The sequence below is a fragment of the Myxine glutinosa genome, chromosome 10 (genome assembly GCF_964187855.1).
Source record: "Myxine glutinosa chromosome 10, kmMyxGlut1.1, whole genome shotgun sequence".
Lineage (NCBI taxonomy): Eukaryota > Metazoa > Chordata > Myxini > Myxiniformes > Myxinidae > Myxine > Myxine glutinosa.
In genome coordinates, this window is record NC_136270.1 from 112,731,900 (window position 1) to 112,749,399 (window position 17,500).

At 42.7% G+C, this 17,500-nt stretch overlaps 1 protein-coding gene across 1 annotated transcript in view; it reads right to left on the minus strand.

The window, feature by feature from the left end:
• Positions 1-17,500, minus strand: part of TNRC18 (trinucleotide repeat containing 18) — a 183,419-nt gene that overhangs the window by 146,405 nt on the left and 19,514 nt on the right. Inside the window, 3 exon segments of the mRNA XM_068126273.2 lie at positions 11,175-11,283; positions 14,579-16,183; positions 16,536-16,682. Coding sequence (XP_067982374.2) covers positions 11,175-11,283; positions 14,579-16,183; positions 16,536-16,682 — 1,861 coding nt within the window.

Genomic DNA, 17,500 nt, shown 5'->3' on the forward strand with positions numbered 1-17,500 from the left:
CTCTATCGGATTCATATGGCAGGCCACTTGGACATGGCAGGCCACTCCATATGCTCTACACCACGGTCAGCAAGAAAGTGTTGGATCATGCGAGCACGATGAGGCCATGCATTGTCATCTTGGAAGACAAAGTTTGCTTGAAAGGCTGCACGAGCAAATGGAAGCAATGTTTCTTCCAGAATGGCCCTGTACTTGAACTGGTTCAGGTTTCCATTCAGAACAACCAGGTCAGTTTTGCCCCCTGCATGAAAAGCAGCCCAAACGGTCACCCCACCACCTCCAGCTTGGACTCTTGGCACAATACAATCTTCATTGTAGGCGTCATGCACTTGTCTGCACACTCGGACATGGCCATCTTGACGATAGACCAGAAATCAAGACTCGTCACTGAAGATCACATGATTCCAGTGTCCTGGCTGCCATTGACGGTGCTCTCTGGCCCACTGCAATCGGCGCTGGCGGTGTTGTCTTGTCAGGCGTGGCTTTCTCAGGGGACGCCTGGCACGATAGCCTGTTTGAACCAGTCGTTGGTTGACTAGCCTTCTGGATACAGGCACATTTGTCAGTTGCTGCCACTCAGCCCTAAGCCGATTAGCTGACTTGGTACGGCCATTGCCGACTAACCGGTGATCATCCCTCCTTGTGGTTCTGCAGGGACGTCCTGGCCTCGATATTGGAGTAGGGACACCCCTCTGAGCATTTCGTTTCGGGATATTTTACACCTGACCTTGAGTGATGCCATACTGCCGAGCAATAGCACGCTGTTTCATGCCGGAATTTCGTAAAGCCAGCACTCCATGACAAACAGCATTGTCGAGTTGAAGGACCATCTCCAGAGGAAGCGGCAATAACTTTTGTAGACGTGCAGCAGTTGTTTTCCACTAATGCAGAACGCAACAACCCTTATATACCCGATTGTGAAGCCAATCGTCAAATGTACCTGTCCGTACATTTTGTCACGCCACCTGTGATATAATCCTGTTATTGACTTCTTGCTGCGACAGAGAATCAGTGACATGGTTCTTTTAACAAAGAAATCACCGAAGCGTAAAAGAAACTCACCAGATTGATATACTGAGTTCAGAAAGGAAACCCAAGTCAAGAAAAAAAAAAATTCCATATTAAATGCCAAGGCTGTATATAGCCTGGTGTTGGCTTAGCGGTTAGGGTGCCGGCTTGGGATCCTAGGATCCTCGGTTCGAATCCCAGTCGATCGCTGAATTAACGCCAGGGGGGTTGACTCAGCCTGTCATCCCTCTGAGGTCGGCAAATTGAGTACCAGCTTGCTGGGATGAATGATCACGGTGTGTACCCCGATTTAGAATAGGTACACCTTATCCCTGCGCATCGTGAGAGCGTGACCAAGGGTTGGCGTCAGGAAGGGCATCCGGCCATAAAAACATTGCCTCAAACGGGGAACCATGATTGTCATGGGGCCTGCAAGGCTAACCCCCGCTCTAGCGGGGAAAATGGCCTTAAAACGACCATTCATATATGTGTGTGTATATTAGTGATGGGCGATAATCTCAATGGGGGTGATGATCACGATTGGGCGATAATCGTGCTTAAGATTTACTATCGCGATAACGATAATGGCAATTAATTATCATGATTGCTTCTGTGCATGTGCAGTGGGTGAAACGCACTTGAATCCAGATGTTGACTGTGCATTGACTGCTTTAAGCGGTTGGTGTGTTTCGTATCTCTCAAAAGAAATACCTGTATTAAATGCAGCTCTGTAAAATAAAGCAGGTGATATAATATGGAATGTACATTCTCCAAGATGTTATTTAAACTGTTTATCGTTAAACAATAAACATCAAAACAACTCACTACTCAAGGTGCCAAAACTGCTGCCGGTGCTGAAATCATCAATCAGTTTGAGTTTGCTTTGTCTGTGCGCGAAGTTCAGCCCTCGAAGCAACATCACGTCAAAGATCAAAAAGGTGAGAGTACTCCATGTGTAGAGTTTTTGCATTGAGGACAAGGACAAGTTTGTAATCTCGTACTTCTCTCCTTTCACCTTCTCGGGGCACCGAACAAGCGGTAAACATGGTGACGTGTGTTTCCTGCATTTATTACTTGCAAAATCGAAGATCTTTCAAGTATATTGGTCGGTTGCGTTTGTGGTTCTGTCTGTCTGTTTGTCTGTTTGTTTGTCATCGGCCTACAGGTCACAATTTTCAACCGATCTTCACGAAACTTCACCAAATGGTAGAATTAGTCAAAAGCAAGAAGCCTATTGTTGTTGGGGCCAAAAGGTCAAAAGGTCAACATAGGCCAAAGGTCACCAACTTTGCTAAATTTCTAAAATCCTCAATTTTCATCCGATTGACTTGAAATTTAAAGAGGACTTGCATATCTGGTCACTGAATTCAACCACCAAGTATTTTTGAGGTCAACATAGGCCAAAATGTCAACATAGGCCAAATTTCTAAAATCCTCAATTTTCATCCAATTGACTTGAAATTTGAAGAGGACTTGCAAATCTGGTCACTGAATTCAACCAAAAAGTATTTTTGAGGTCAACATAGTAGTCAGGTTCACTATGTTAACAAATATAATTTCGTTCAAAATTTTGGTAGATTAGCAAAACTATACATTTTTGGAATATTCAGAGCATGAGGAATCCAAAAATTAATGTTTACATTTGCGTAGACGCCTTTGCGAAAATGACACTCAGGACAGTGATGAAGATAGTCAGGTTCACTATGTTAACAAATATAATTTCTTTCAAAATTTTGGGATTAGCAAACCTGTACATTTTTGGAATCTTCAGAGCATGGAGAATCCGAAAATCAATGTTGGCATTTGCACAGACACCTGCATGGCCGCCATTTTGGATTTTGAAAATGGCCACCATAAAATACATATTTTGTGTGATCTCGGCTTCTAGTTAACCTAGAGACTTCATTAAATATGCTAATCCTATGTTTTCTGGGTCAAGGAATCCAATAAAGGCCTCAAAATAGTGCTCAGGATTATAGAAAAGCAACAAACAAAGGTAATTGAAAACCATTGTCTTTATATTTGTGATATAACTGTATTACATAATACACGATATTGCAAGTCCTTTGAAGTTATAGGTTGTTATAGGAAGTTATAGGTAGTATCAGATTGAACTATAAGTCCTATACACAGGATCTACGAGGTCTATACCGTTCAGGAATATGCTTTTACAGATCTTCATCACTGTCCTGAGTGTCATTTTCGCAAAGGTGTCTACGCAAATGTAAACATTAATTTTTGGATTCCTCATGCTCTGAATATTCCAAAAATGTATAGTTTTGCTAATCTACCAAAATTTTGAACGAAAAAACATAGTGAACCTGACTATAGGCCAAAAGGTCAACATAGGCCAAGTTTCAAAAATCCTCAATTTTCATCCGATTGACTTGAAAATTTAACAGCATTTGCACATTGAGTCACTAAATAGGGAAACTAACTATTCTTGAGGTCAAAAGGTCAAAGGTCAACTCAAGGTCAACCTTCCAAAATCATCATTTTTCATCTGAAAAATCATCACTTTTCTTCCTATTGACCCGAGCTTTGATCAAGATTGTCAATTTTAATCTTGATGAAATGGACAATTTGCTGTATCAATATAATTTTATTCTCTTGTGGGGGGGGGGGTGGGGGTGGATTTGCAAGTATCGTGCTCCGCAGGACGTCTTCTTGTTTGTTTATTACATTTTTAGCACACCATGGGATTGCTTGGCATTTTTATTCATGAAGTTCAACATCAAAGTTGTTGTTCTTTAATGGCCACTATTATCCCACCTTGTGGGGTCGGCCGTGGGAAGCTTGGCCCAAGTCATTCAGAAATCGGCTGGCCATGCCTGACATTCGCCGAGTTAGGGTCGGAATTTGGAATTTGGCCATGGTGACACCATACTCACCTACTCTTTGCAAAGGACACCCACCATAGGATCTTTAACGTCCACCAACCCATGCTGGCAGACGGGACTCAGTTTAACGTCCATCCAAGGGTGCCACACATTGATGATCACCCTCCCTGTGAAACACTGAGCTGACAGTTTATAACTGGGTCGGGATTCAAACCCAGGCTAGACAGCTTAGAGAGGCGAGTGTCCGTACCTGTAGGCCATCCTGTCAGCCCACGAAGTCCAACATCAAAGGCATAATTTTAAATGCGCCTTTGATGTAAATGTAAATGTAAATGTAAATGTAAATGCCCAAAGAGTAAATAAAAATGTAAATGCCCAAACAGTGAAGATTGTCCTATGTGACTTTCTTCACAAATGGTGTGTTACGTTAGCGAGCCGCTTGCTTGGTCTGTTCCGTTAGCAAGCAGTTTGCTCTCGCTTGCCAAGCCAGACGTTCCATATCAACCGCTTTGCAAACTGCTCGTCCAGTCACTCGGCAAAGGAGCAAAGTGATTTCGTCCAGGTAAAATGAGGTTTGACTTTGAACAAATTGCAACATAATTATGAAATAAAGAGTACAAACACAGGTAACTCTATGGCAATTCAGTTTGTATTTATGTGGATTGTTAATGTATGTTACATGGTTTTCAAGGCATTAATTACATTATTAGCCCCTATTGGACTTAGTCCGAAACAGGGGCTCATGGATTTGGTCTCGTGTGTCTGTCTGTCTGCAACCATATCTCGGAGATATAGTCGTGGACAAAAATATTGGCATCCTTGCACTTTTTTCAAATAACTCTAAAAATATATGTATTTTCTCTAAAAATAAGTTGAAATTGACAAATGTATTTGGTCTCCACAATTCTTTATTTCACTGTTAATATTACAGAACCTTTGTTTTTGATTCAGAACTTAATATATCCTTTTAAATCAAAAAATAAAAAGAAATGGCATTGACAAAATTATTGACACCCAAGACTTAATATTTGGTAGCACAGCATTTGGACAAAATAACTGCAGTCAAGCACTTCCTTTAGCCATGAATGAGCTTCCTGCACCTCTCTACTGACAGTTTGGCTCACTCTTGTTGTGCAAACTGCTCCAGTTTTCCCAGATTTGAAGGGTGCCTTCTTCCAACTGCTGTTTTCAGATCTCCCCACAGGTGTTCAATGGAATTTAGATCTGGACTCATTGCTTTCCACTTCAGAACAGTCCAGCGTTTTGTCTTGAACCAATTCCTGGGTGTTTTTTGACGTGTGTGTGTGTGTGGGGTGATTGTCCTGCTGGAAGACCCATGACCTTCGATGGAGACCCAGCTTTCTGACACTGGGTTGAACATTGTGCTCCAAAATTCCTTGGTAATCTCCTGATTTCATGATGCCATGCACACACTCATGGTACCCAGTGCTAGGGACAGCACAGCAACCCCAAAACATCACTGAACCTCCTCCATGTTTGACTGTAGGGAAGGTGTTATTTTCTTTGAAGGCTTCATTTTGTTTTCTGTAAACATAGAGGTGATGTGCTTCACCAAAAATCTCTAATTTGGTCTCATATGTCCACAGGACGAGCTCCCAGAAGGATTTTGGTGTGTTTCAGGTGTGTTTCAGGAAAACTCTTCTTCAGGTGTGTTTTGGAAAACTCCAGTCGGGCTTTCTAAGCAGTGGGGTCCTCCTGGATCTCCTACCAAAGAACCCCCTTTCATTGAGTTGGCGACAGATGGTGCAAGTTGAAACTATCGTATCTTGTGTCTGAAGGTGAATGTTCCGCTTCCGGTTTCTCGATTGAGGTGGCGACTTTTGTTCTCTCCGGGCATCCAGAGTTAAGTTATTTTTCCATTCGTGTGTTTGTCAAATTTCAACTCGTTATTTTATCGTCTGTGCGTTATTGTTTGTTTCCATTTCGTTTTGGCTTGAATTTCCTGTAACTCGTAAAAAATTAATCGTTTTCTGTTTTCTCCACATGCGCGGCCCTGTAGCCCTGTAGCCTGAGGCTTCCCCCATCGAAGTTTGTTCACTTATACCTCTCCCACCTCCCCACAAGCCCTCTCCCTCCCACAGTTCTCTCTATGTCCCTGCTCTCAAATGTTGTGTTTGTGTCCTTCCCCCTCTCTCCCCATCTTGTCTACCACTCCTCTTATTTTGTGTTTTATGTGTCGGTTTGACTTTTTGTGTGATTAATGTAAGCTCTTTCACGAGCCTCGATCTTGTATACAAGAAAATAATAAAAATAATTAAAAGGTCAGCTTGAATCTGTTTGGCGGTTGATTGAGGTGCTTTCTCCACCATTCAAACAATCCTTCACTGCAATCGTCGATCAAGTTTTCTCTTGCGGCCACGTCCAGGGAGGTTGGCTACAGTACCATGGGCCTTAAACTTTCTGATAACATTGCATACGGTGGACACAGGAACATCAATGTCTCTGGGGATGGACTTGTAACCTTGAGATTGTCCATGCTTGGCTACAATCTTGTGTCAGTCCTCCTCAGACAATTCTCTGGTTTTCTTTCTTTTCTCCATGCTTATTGTGGTACACACGGTGACACAAATCAGCAGAATGACTCCTTTTCTCCTTTCAGACTGGTTGAATGAGTGATTTTTATATTGCAGGCACCTGCAACTCACCGTGGGTGAGTTCAATTCCAAAGTAAAGTGGAATCACCTGCTTGAAATCTAATTATTTCTAACAACTTCTAAAAGGTGCCAATAATATTGTCCGGGCCATTTTAGGACATTTGCGTGGAATAAGCTAAGATGTAATCGTTTTTTCACCTTTTTTTTGTTTTATTCTTCTGTAAACCAAAGAAATACATATGTGGATACCAAAATATTTTTTTATTTCAACAATTTTCTGGAAGAAATGGTGCATTATTTGAAAAAAGTGCAAGAGTGCCAATATTTTTGGCCATGACTGTATGGACCAATTTTGTTCAAACTTGGCACAAAGACAGTACATGACGGTATACATATTTAGAAGATTTTGTTTCGCGATGCAATCGATCAAAGATGACCGATGGCCTTTAACTCCATACTTCATACAGCAAAAACTAATAAACCCACGGAGTGGGCGATGACATTTTTATGGCTTTTTCTACTTATTTATAGTACTAGTACACCTGCTGACTACGGAACTGACAGGAAGGGTCATTCCTCTTTGGAGTATATAGATTACAGACGATCTATGGTGGGGTCTCAAGAACATTGGGTGTGTGTTTATTTACCAAGTTTCTTGTGGAGAGATCGCCAAGTGGTTTAAACATTCGAGCAAGCACTCCATTCAAAACCGTTAAAGAACGGCTAGCTGCTTGGTAAATGAGCACAACCTGGGCTTCCTCCCTTTTAGTTTCATGTTAAACAGCAGGAGCGAGTTTCAAAAGTTCACTACAAAAAACGCCACGGTAGCAGCAGGAAGGCCATGTTATCAACCCAACCCTTGTGGGGTACCGTAGATCTTCACTCAGTTCTGTAAGTAAAACGTACCTCACGGATGTCGGCATTCCTCCAAATTTCTTCATTTAGTGTTATAAACAGCATTAGTGACTGTTTAAAAAGCTAATCATACGTGTTTATGGTTTATTATATTTTTACTTCCGGTAGAGGGCGTTGCTCCCACGAAAACGCCATGATAAGCTATTTATAAACGTTGACTGACGTTTGTTTAAGAAGGAAAACCCCCTTGGGGAGGGGGGATATTATTGGTATTAATTATGTTTTGTAATAACATTAATATTATGCTATTATCGTTAGTTTTTCTATTCGAAGCAGCCTTGGAAAAACGCCATGATAAAGCTAACTTAACATCGATATACACCTCAAGACGCAACCTCATTGATGACAATGGCAGGGAAAACCTGCTAGGGGGAGAAAACCCCCTTGGGAAGGGGGGCAAATGAATACGCTACAACCTTCATTATGTAACCCTTAGTCATCCTGTCAAATTTGGTTGAGATTGGAAAAGTAACAACGGAATGTATCGCGGTCAAAAAATCATCAGACAGACAGACAGACACCAAATTGCGTATTTTATAATGATCAATGATATTATCGTGATAATCGTGATAGTGAGGTCCATTATCGTGATATATGTTTTTCATTATCGCCCAGGCCTAATACATATATATATATATATATATATATATATATATATATACATATATATAGATATATATATATATATATATATATATATATATATATGTATATATATATATATATATATATATATATATATATATATATATATATATATATATATATATATATACATACAGTATGTATGAGTATATGTATTTCGTATTTCCTGGAAGAGGTTTAGTCAATTAACACAATTTAACACACACATTTATGAACCTCTAGACGACACCATCAGCTACAATATTCTCTATGCTAACCAGGTAGCAAGGCTGGCCTCCAAAGCCAGCCACAGAATGTGAATTCGCTGCCATTCTGAATCATTCCTTGAAAAATCAGAACTATACACAGTTCACAAGTCCTTTGTCTGCAGCTCAATGGAGTGCTGATCCTCCCTATGGGTTGGTGCCCCAGCATCCCATCTTTTTGTTCTGGATTCTGTGAAATATAAAGCTTTCAACTTTGGTGATATTTCTAGTGAAAAGGCCAAAGCACAAGGTCTGCTGTTTTCAGATCGCAGGCAGGTTAGTGTCCTCTTTGTTTATAACGGCTCTCTTCTGTTCTAACTTCCTCTGCTCTCTCAACCCTCAGGTTCTCGCCAGCTTATCCAGAATGCATGTGTTTTCCCATTAACCCTGCTCCGTGTTGAACCCCAAAATCCAGGCTTATTTCACACCATCACTCTTTTGTTCCTCTTTTCTCCTGATTGTGGAACTGCCTTCCCAAGACTGTTCAATCAAATTATTCCCATCAGGAATTGAAGCAGGTGGTGCACTACCTTCTCATGTCATCACTCATCTATACCCAGGATCTTCTCTACAACCATTAACCCTACCCAACACAACCATCTTATTTGCACCTTACTGTGTGAATATCTCTCTATCTTTCTTTCTCTCTGTCTATCTTTCTCTTTCTCTTTCTCTCTTCTCTTTTTCTGTTCATCTATTCCCTTGTGTGTTTTGTCCAACTGCTGCCACATTATCCCACAATGCCTTTTCCCCTCTGTTTTTTACTTTCCTCTGCCATCAGCCGATGATAGAGGAAAGTCTTGCTACATGGTTTCCACATCTGGTATATAATAAATAAATAAATAAATAAATAGATGGCAGCAGGCAGGGTTGGGGCAGGAAACTTGTTTGAAAACCACAAGGACATTCAAGTACACTTCGATTAAAGAAAGAGCAATTTGGTCCATCATATCCATATCTCATAAAATTAATTAATTATTTTATCAGACGAATATTATATACTGGATATCGGATAATACAAATGCACTTACACAGCAAACAGATTCCCTTTCGTTTCTATAGTGTTGAAGTAGCTATGACATTGGTCCACAGCCTTAAACTTACAAAAATGATACCGTAACACCTTTTACATCTACATGATGGCAAATGAGACAGATAGTTTAATATCCCCTAAAAAGATTGGTGTACCCTACAGTTGGGAGCACCCTGCTGGCACTCCACAAGAATGATGCCTTATTTATGGATTTGACTTCAGTGGGGGCCATGTGAGGGTGGAGGGGTGTGGGGGATGAGGTGGTTCAAATCCAGAACAAGATTGATAAAAATTGAGCACACTACCGAATGAGCTACTCCCGCTGAAGCAAAATGTCAAGTGTATCCAGTTGGATCAAGTGTTGGTTTGTCCCCACCCATTTGCTATGCATTTCCGGATGAGAATCAAGCTCAAATAACAAGGCCATGGGTTCCAGACATCCTCAACAGGTGCAGCTAGCAGTGTTGCAAGAAAGCCCCAAGCATGGAATAGCATCTGGATAATATAAACCACAATGTATGAAGCAGTGAATCCTTCCATTATTTAAGGGAAAAAGACAACACAGATCAAAGTACATTCAACTTGGTGTGTCCGGAATACACATCTGATTCCTGACAGCACACCCTTGACCAGCCTGAGCCCCAACAGCCGGAACCTAGCCTGAACCTAGTCTTCAATGAAGGACTCAACAGCGATCTGGTGTTTCACATTAACCCTGAAACATTTGGCTCTTTGAGGAAAAGTAAAATAAGTCTGTTGTTGGTCTACATAGTCAAGGCTCATGGAAGAGCTAGTACAAGTACACTGAATGGATCAGGATGCAACAAGACAAAGGGGACAGTAGAGAGAGGATGGAAATACCAACAGCAGAGCTGAAGGCCAAACTAGAGGCAGGACAAACAAAGGGTGTGGGGAGGAATGAGGGGCATGAGAGGATGCAAGTGGTGTACAAGATGGATACAGAAGAAAACTCTCAGGAGGGAAAACTGGAAATTTGGAATGAGGAGCGATTGGGGTGGGGTAAAGTGGGGGGAGGGGGAGGGAGTAGATTCATAGATACTACAATTTTGATTTTTGACCACGTTAAGAGACAATACCTAACTGTAGCAAGCAGCAGTTACTAACACCAGTTGTCAAATCGTATTGTCGAATTCATAAGTTAAGAAAGCCAGGTGGTAGGAATCACACAAAATGGTGCAATGCTGACTCAAAGACTGAGTCAGGAATGGTGCTAAGTAGCAGACAACGCAGTGTTTTGCCTTGGTAAACCCCAGCTTCCACGTGGAACTAGTCAGTGACGCGGCCTTCAATTTAGACATGGTGGTGGTCTCAGTTTCATTATAAAGCACAGAAAATAGATTTTCATCAAAACATTAATCGCCCTCCTCCATTCAATGGAGATGAAGCCCAAATAAGACAAAAAGAATACTCATCATCATCATCATAAACATCATCATCACAGGTATGGTGATGGCCCAGTAAGGAAATTGGACTGGAATTCCAGAGTTTGTGGTTTCGATCCAGTTAAAAGCTGCATCGTTAAGGATTTGAATTCTCAGCTTCTGCAACTCAAGACAGCCTCAAGAGAATCACCACGTCATCATCGGATTGTCAGTAAAGAAAAAAACCCAGCTGGATCACCAATTGTTGTGGAGACGGTAATCTCCATGTCCCATGTGGTGCATTCCATATCTGATGTTAAATCATAAATTGTGATTGTTCCTTAATGCCACAGGACAACTTCGGGTGGACACTGATTATGCAACTTATGAATAGGCAACTCCACCCAAGATCACACGAAGCAAATATAATCGTGAAAAATAAAGATTAGAACCACTAACTCACATATCAAAATCATTGATGCTTTACTAACCTGTGGGCAGCTTTGCAGCGTTCTCTATCGTAATGCGCTGAACCCATCGTCATATGCTCATCATCTGTCCTCTCCAAGTCTGGAGCTTCAGGCACGCTCCGGCTTGGTCCTAAGCACACCAGTCAAGCCCACTTGGTGCCTTGTATATGTGTTTGAACCGCGACATGATTACAGCATATCTTATAGAAATGTCACAAAAGTTGAAATATTTGAATTAGTAGGTGTGTAATGTCTATTTTTTTGTTTTACATAAACTTAGTAAATATCCCTTTGTTACATCTGCTACCAAGGGTGGACAGATAATGTTTTCACTCTTGCCCATCTGATTGTGAGCAGGATATTACAAAAAATTATGGATGGATTCAGACGAAACTTGGTGAACAGGCTGGGTGTGTGAGGCGGACTAATTGATTCAATTTTGGTGAAGATTAGGATCCGGACCCGGTTACGAGATCTAAAAAAATTAGACAGTTTTTCTTCAGCTACAACTACAAGATTCTTTGAAGAGTATATTTGGGCAAGGAAATAATTTTTTACGTACATTTTTTGTTATTGCTGCACATTTGGGCATTTGAGGCTAGGGGAGGATGGGTTTTATTATAAGATTGAGTAATTCTGAAAGTATCTCCATCAGAAGGTGGTATGGCATACGTGTGTGACCTGCAAAATAAGCGAAGCATGTCTCAAAAGGCGACGGGTACTTTAACTATGTGACAGGTCGGTCGGGGTGGCGAGGCAGTGCGTGAACCTGGCTGAGTGCGGAGAACCGATAAACGAGCGGGCGGGTAAGCGACAGTGGTATGCACCGTGCCGTGGATGGCAGAATATAGGCGGGCTGGGCAGCTTGCCAAGCTACCAGGCCTGCAATCGGAGTGTGCCGCTTCGCAGACGCTTTGGCTCTCTTCCAAAGTGCTATCATAAATGATGTCTTGATTTATCCTGGCAAGCAGCGCTAGCATGGCCTTTTGGGAAAAGCAAAAAAGAATAGAGAGAAGGATTCGGATGCAGTGGAGTAAATAGGAAAGGGAAAGAAACCAAAATGCAGACATGCAGGTGGACCAACACATAGAGAGAGAGACAGTAGAGCATGTTATGGAGCATGTTACTACAAAAATACAAAGCGTGTAAATACAAAATCTTTCCGAGAAGCAAACTAATTACTGTCTTGCTTTCAGCAAACCTTCTGCAAGGCAGTAATTAGGAATGAGCAAGCAGGCCTCCCACATGCAGCAGGAATTGATGGCCATGCGAAAGTGTGGAGTATCCTTCGAGAATGAAAGAAAGAAGAAATAAAGATGAGAGGAAAAAGAGGAAGAGGAAATGGAGAAAGCGTCAGCGTTCTTAGCCCCCACCAGTGTTTTAAACCAACCATGTCGTGCTGTCCTTTCCCACGGGAATTATGTTCACATATCGTTATGCCTCAGTTCTGAGCCCGCATTTTTTTCTCCCTCTGTGCCACCCCCAAAGGCAGTATATTTTACATGCAAGTGACAGCTACACAAACAGAACGCTGCCTCAGTCTGGCCGGAGGTGTAAGGCTTGGAAAAGAAGAAAAAAAAAACACTCAGAAACGTTTTCCTTTAACCCTTGGGTTTCGCAAGAATGGCACTGCCTTGAGACCAATCACAAAGTCTCCACGGAGGTTTATCCCCGATGCCGATTGTCAGCTAATGGTTTGTTCTTAACCCTTCTTTTGTCGAACCTCATTCATCTCAGATGGTTTTCAAGCAAATCGTCCCTTCGACTCTCCTCTTGGAAGCTTGCGTAGCTCAAAAATTATTATTAGTAAGCACGATGCAGCTTTAAAATATTTGTGTCATATGGTGTTAATACTCTTCCAAAGCAATCTCTCCCTTTTAGCATTTCCCGACCTATCAAATAATTCTTGCTCATGCTTCCTCTACGATAATGTACCGTACAATTAGATTATTTAAAAAAAAAAACCATAATGTGCACAAGAGGCTGGGCAGATGCATTCAATTTGGCAGTATCGGGTAGTCTATTTATTATGTACGTATCGGACAGGGAGGTTCAGCCAAGTTGGAAGGAGAGGGCGGTAGTGGGTGGGATCGGAGTTAGGGGGTCAAAATTCCACCATGTTTGCATATGTAATAGAACGGCACTCAGTAGAGAGCATACCTTCGCCTGGTTGGCCATATCACTCAATGGTGACGAATCACCAAAAAAATTCTACAGGCTGGATCTGGATCTTCACCAAAATTGAATCGATTCTTCCTTGTCGCACACACAACCTGTCCAACAAGTTTCGTCCAAATCCATCCATAATTTTTGAGATATCCTGCTATGTATCGTTTTTGCCCCGATCTCCCAATGGCGACGAATCACTTATAAAATTCTAGGAGTTGGATCCGAATCCGGATCTTCACCAAAATCTAATGATTTCGTCCTTGTCACATACGCTACATCTCTGCCAAATTTCGTCCGAATCCGTCCACAACTTTTTGAGATATTTTGTTCACAAACGGACAGACAGACAAACCGGCAAACAGACATACAGGGGTGAAAACACAACATACATCCACATTTGGTGGCGGAGATAATAAATAGATGACCCCTAAGCAATACAAGGCAGTGATACCCATGTCATGGATCAACAAAATAACCTGAATGTTACACCTGCAAATATTAATTAAATCTAAACATGGAGAAACCTCATAATAACTGCACCATTAAAAACACAAGCCAGAGGTATATGTATTAGGCAGAAGGATATTATTCGTATTTCCTCCGTTTAAATATATTATCAGCATAAAATGGTTCACAAAATGTTTTGTTGTTGTTGTTGTTGTTGTTAGGAAGTAGCTATTTACCACAAAGGCTAATCACCGTATATTCGAGAAGTGTCTGTTTGTTTGCTTGTGCACTGTACTTGTATGCACTCTTGAATCGCTGGACAGTACGAGTTGAAACCTGGTGGTTGTACTCAGGTGTGCACGGGGAAGTTTTTAGTGGATAAAACATTTATAGTCCCGGTGGTTCAGGGTCGAGGGAGGACCCCGATTCTCTCTCTGTAAATAAGTATCGTACAGCGCCACTCCCTTTGGGAGTGGGTATTACAGGTTATCCCATCCTGAATTCTGGAGGAGTTAACCCGTCCATAAAGGATGGGTTATTCGCTTGTATGGTAAAAACTCCTCTATCCCCCCCTGCCCCCCCCCCCCCCTGTTAACTTCATAAATGTCCCTTTGTTCCTCTTACTTCTATCTCCTACTAACCACCAATCCCATCTCCTTCCATTATTCCAACAAGAACCTCTTACCCTCTCTTCTCTCTCTTAGCATCATGCTTCCCGTTCTTTTGTAACTTAATTTTATCAATTAAACATGCTCAACCAAATATGCATAATAAATAGGTGACCCATAATACCATTTGGTTAAACTCACCTGCATGTCCAGTAGCTGCAGAATGGGACCGGTGCAACTCCCCGGGAGGAAATGCCACACTCTCACGTTGCCGTGCCAATGCCACAGCTATGCCCACAGGTGGGCAGCGCACTTCCGCATCTTGGTTAAGCCCTCGCACAGGCTCCTTGCTTCTTGGTCGAGCAAGTTCTGTCCTCTCCCCAACATTGCTATTCCGTCGTCCTGCAGCTGATCCTCCCTCAATTGTCCTGAGATGCCCTAGTCCTCCGAAAGGACTACGGCGACCTCCTAAAAGGCGTGCCTCCGTTTCCCTTGAAAATGAACCTGTGTAGCGAAGTAGGCCACGCATGGCTGAAACCTCACTACTCAATGGTGAAGTGGCTTCAGATCCTTGTGGATGCACAGAGCGACGTGTCACCAATGCCGGTCCAGGCCACTCCACCACTTCAGCATTCAACCTTTCACTCCCTGGCGAGGGACTGCCCCCATGGCTTGTCAAAGTCAAGCTATCTGCTTGAGGCCTGCACTGAATTGGACTTGAGCCGCGAGGCCTGAGCAAACCACGGTCGGCATGCAAGAGTCTAATGCAGTTTTGACCCATTGATTCGGGCCCTCCCGAAGCCTCCTTCGATCTTGTTTGTGCATTTCGCTCTGAGGCATCCCTTTCTTTACTACTTTTTGAAGTTCTGTCATGAGAAGAACAATGCTGTGCTTTTGCTTCCCATTGCCTGTTTGAATCGGTGAGACCCCCACTTTCACTTACTCGAAGTTTTTCTATCTCGACGTTGGGTGCTTCCTCCTCCCAATGATCCTCTATAACAGGCCGTGCATCAGCCTCCACGTCGGTGCTGTCATCAGGCCCACATTCCCGTTGCTGTTCAGTGTCACAGCTGTCTCTTGCCTGTGATGCCACTTGTATTGGCCCTGCTGTGTTTGTCTGACCACGGCTTTCCTCGACATGTCCCACTGATGGCACAAACATTGGAGCTACCACACGGTGACCAGGAACACATGCTGGGTGCCCATGTGCAGTTGAGTGGATAGAATAAGAACCTGACGTGACTTGTAAGCAGGCCGGTGGTAGAGACTCACATGAAGATCCTTTGACCTTACCGGCCTGAAATGCTGCGGCATTGCTTCGATCGTGTACCCATGCAACATCTTCTGACTTGAAAAAATCCCTACCAGCTTTCTCCATCTCCACATACTCATTTCTCTTCCCTTGTACATTCCCCTTCACTCCGGTCTCATGACAACTAATCGCTGCTTTTGCCTGGCTAGGGGGAATGCTGGACAATACAATAGACTTTGGCACAGTGGACCTCAGTTCACTTTCATCCGGTGGCTCATTTGTCAAATCAATAACACATCTAGGCCGGACTTTGCGCTCTTCCCGCTGCCGTTCCCGCTCCAGTTCTTTTTTGCTGTGACTTGCTCCTTCCTCCACCTTGCCGGTCCGCTCCAATGCCCTCCTGGACTTTTCTGATTCGCGGCCAGGCTTCTGCCATCCGGCTCCATCCTTCTCCCGTGCCACATGCCCCACAGTCTGGGCTGACCGCCCAGCACCCGTTGTGTGACTCGAGTGGAGTGCCGACTGGGCTGTGAGGCTGCCCACGTAATAGCCATCTGTGGGTGACAACGTAGAAAGCCTGCTGACAAATCACTGCCTTTCTGCCATACTATTGAACACTCCAACAGACAGATTAACACTTTCCCTCCAATCTTGTGAAGCCCAGACACTACCCTCACCTTTCAAGAAAAGCCATCCCCTAGATTTGGGTGTTTTGCCGAAAAGGCCATGGTTTAAGTTGTACACTAGCCATTACAATTGATGGTGCAAAGAGTTAACTGTCCTGCAGGGATTGAAGCAGAAAGATGGAAACATGACCCTTGGGGCCTACATATGTGCCTTCTATCAACTCAAAAGCTTCAACATCCCATAGGAATGCTGTATGGAAGGTGGTTCCCTGGATCTCACCTTTAGTCATTTCATGTGCACGGGACTGGCCGTATGGAGTGAGGAACGGGTTCATGCAACCCGTTTGCTCGAATGGTACGAGTGGGAGGTATGGGGAGTACATACCGGCGGGTAACCGAGAAAGACCTTCAAAAACAAACAGGCAATCTGTGAGATTGGAGCGAGAGAAAATGAAAACGCAGAGGAAATTAATGTGACAGAGCGAAGACTGCACACATAATAAGGAAAGCAAACAGAGATAATGTTAAGTTTGGGTCTGACCAGTTCTGATGTGTGCATTCAATATAATTCGGTAGATGCTAAAAGATAAACAGGATTACGTCATGCATGCTGTGCAATTATTATAATTAAATCAAAATCGCATATTTTGTAGCCGTTTTCCCCAATGCCTGTTTTCTCTTACTCATTACGATTTTCCTAAATGGGACTTTCAAAAAGATTTCAAAATCATCGCGGACTCTTCCTCGTGCATGGCATTCTAGATGCAGGAGGGAGCGAGAGAACGGATGAATGGGTTTGAGGCAGTATGCTTGTTCATTAAGCTGAGATGTTGAAACCATCCCATGTACCACCATTGCAGCTTACATATTACCCCGCCGAGCTTATATATTAATCACAAATACATAATATCATTAGATTTTGAAATGAAATGGACTTGAATTCAATCTGAAGAGGAACAGGTTCTAAGTTCATCTATTTCAATTTCTAAATTTATACACCAGATATGGATCCCAATCGAAAGGGTTTGCCATTGCAATATGCTGTATCCATTTTAACAATGCATGTACTTCTTGCACGTGTGACAAATTGTTTAAAGCATGGCCGTTTGTTTAATACTGCATTCAAATGTGCATTTCCGAAGACCTTGCTTTGTAATTAAAGTTGAAACCGAACCTTCAAGGACCAACGTCCCATACAGGTGGACGGTCGGAAAGCCTTGGAGAGCAAACGGCCTTGAATACGCT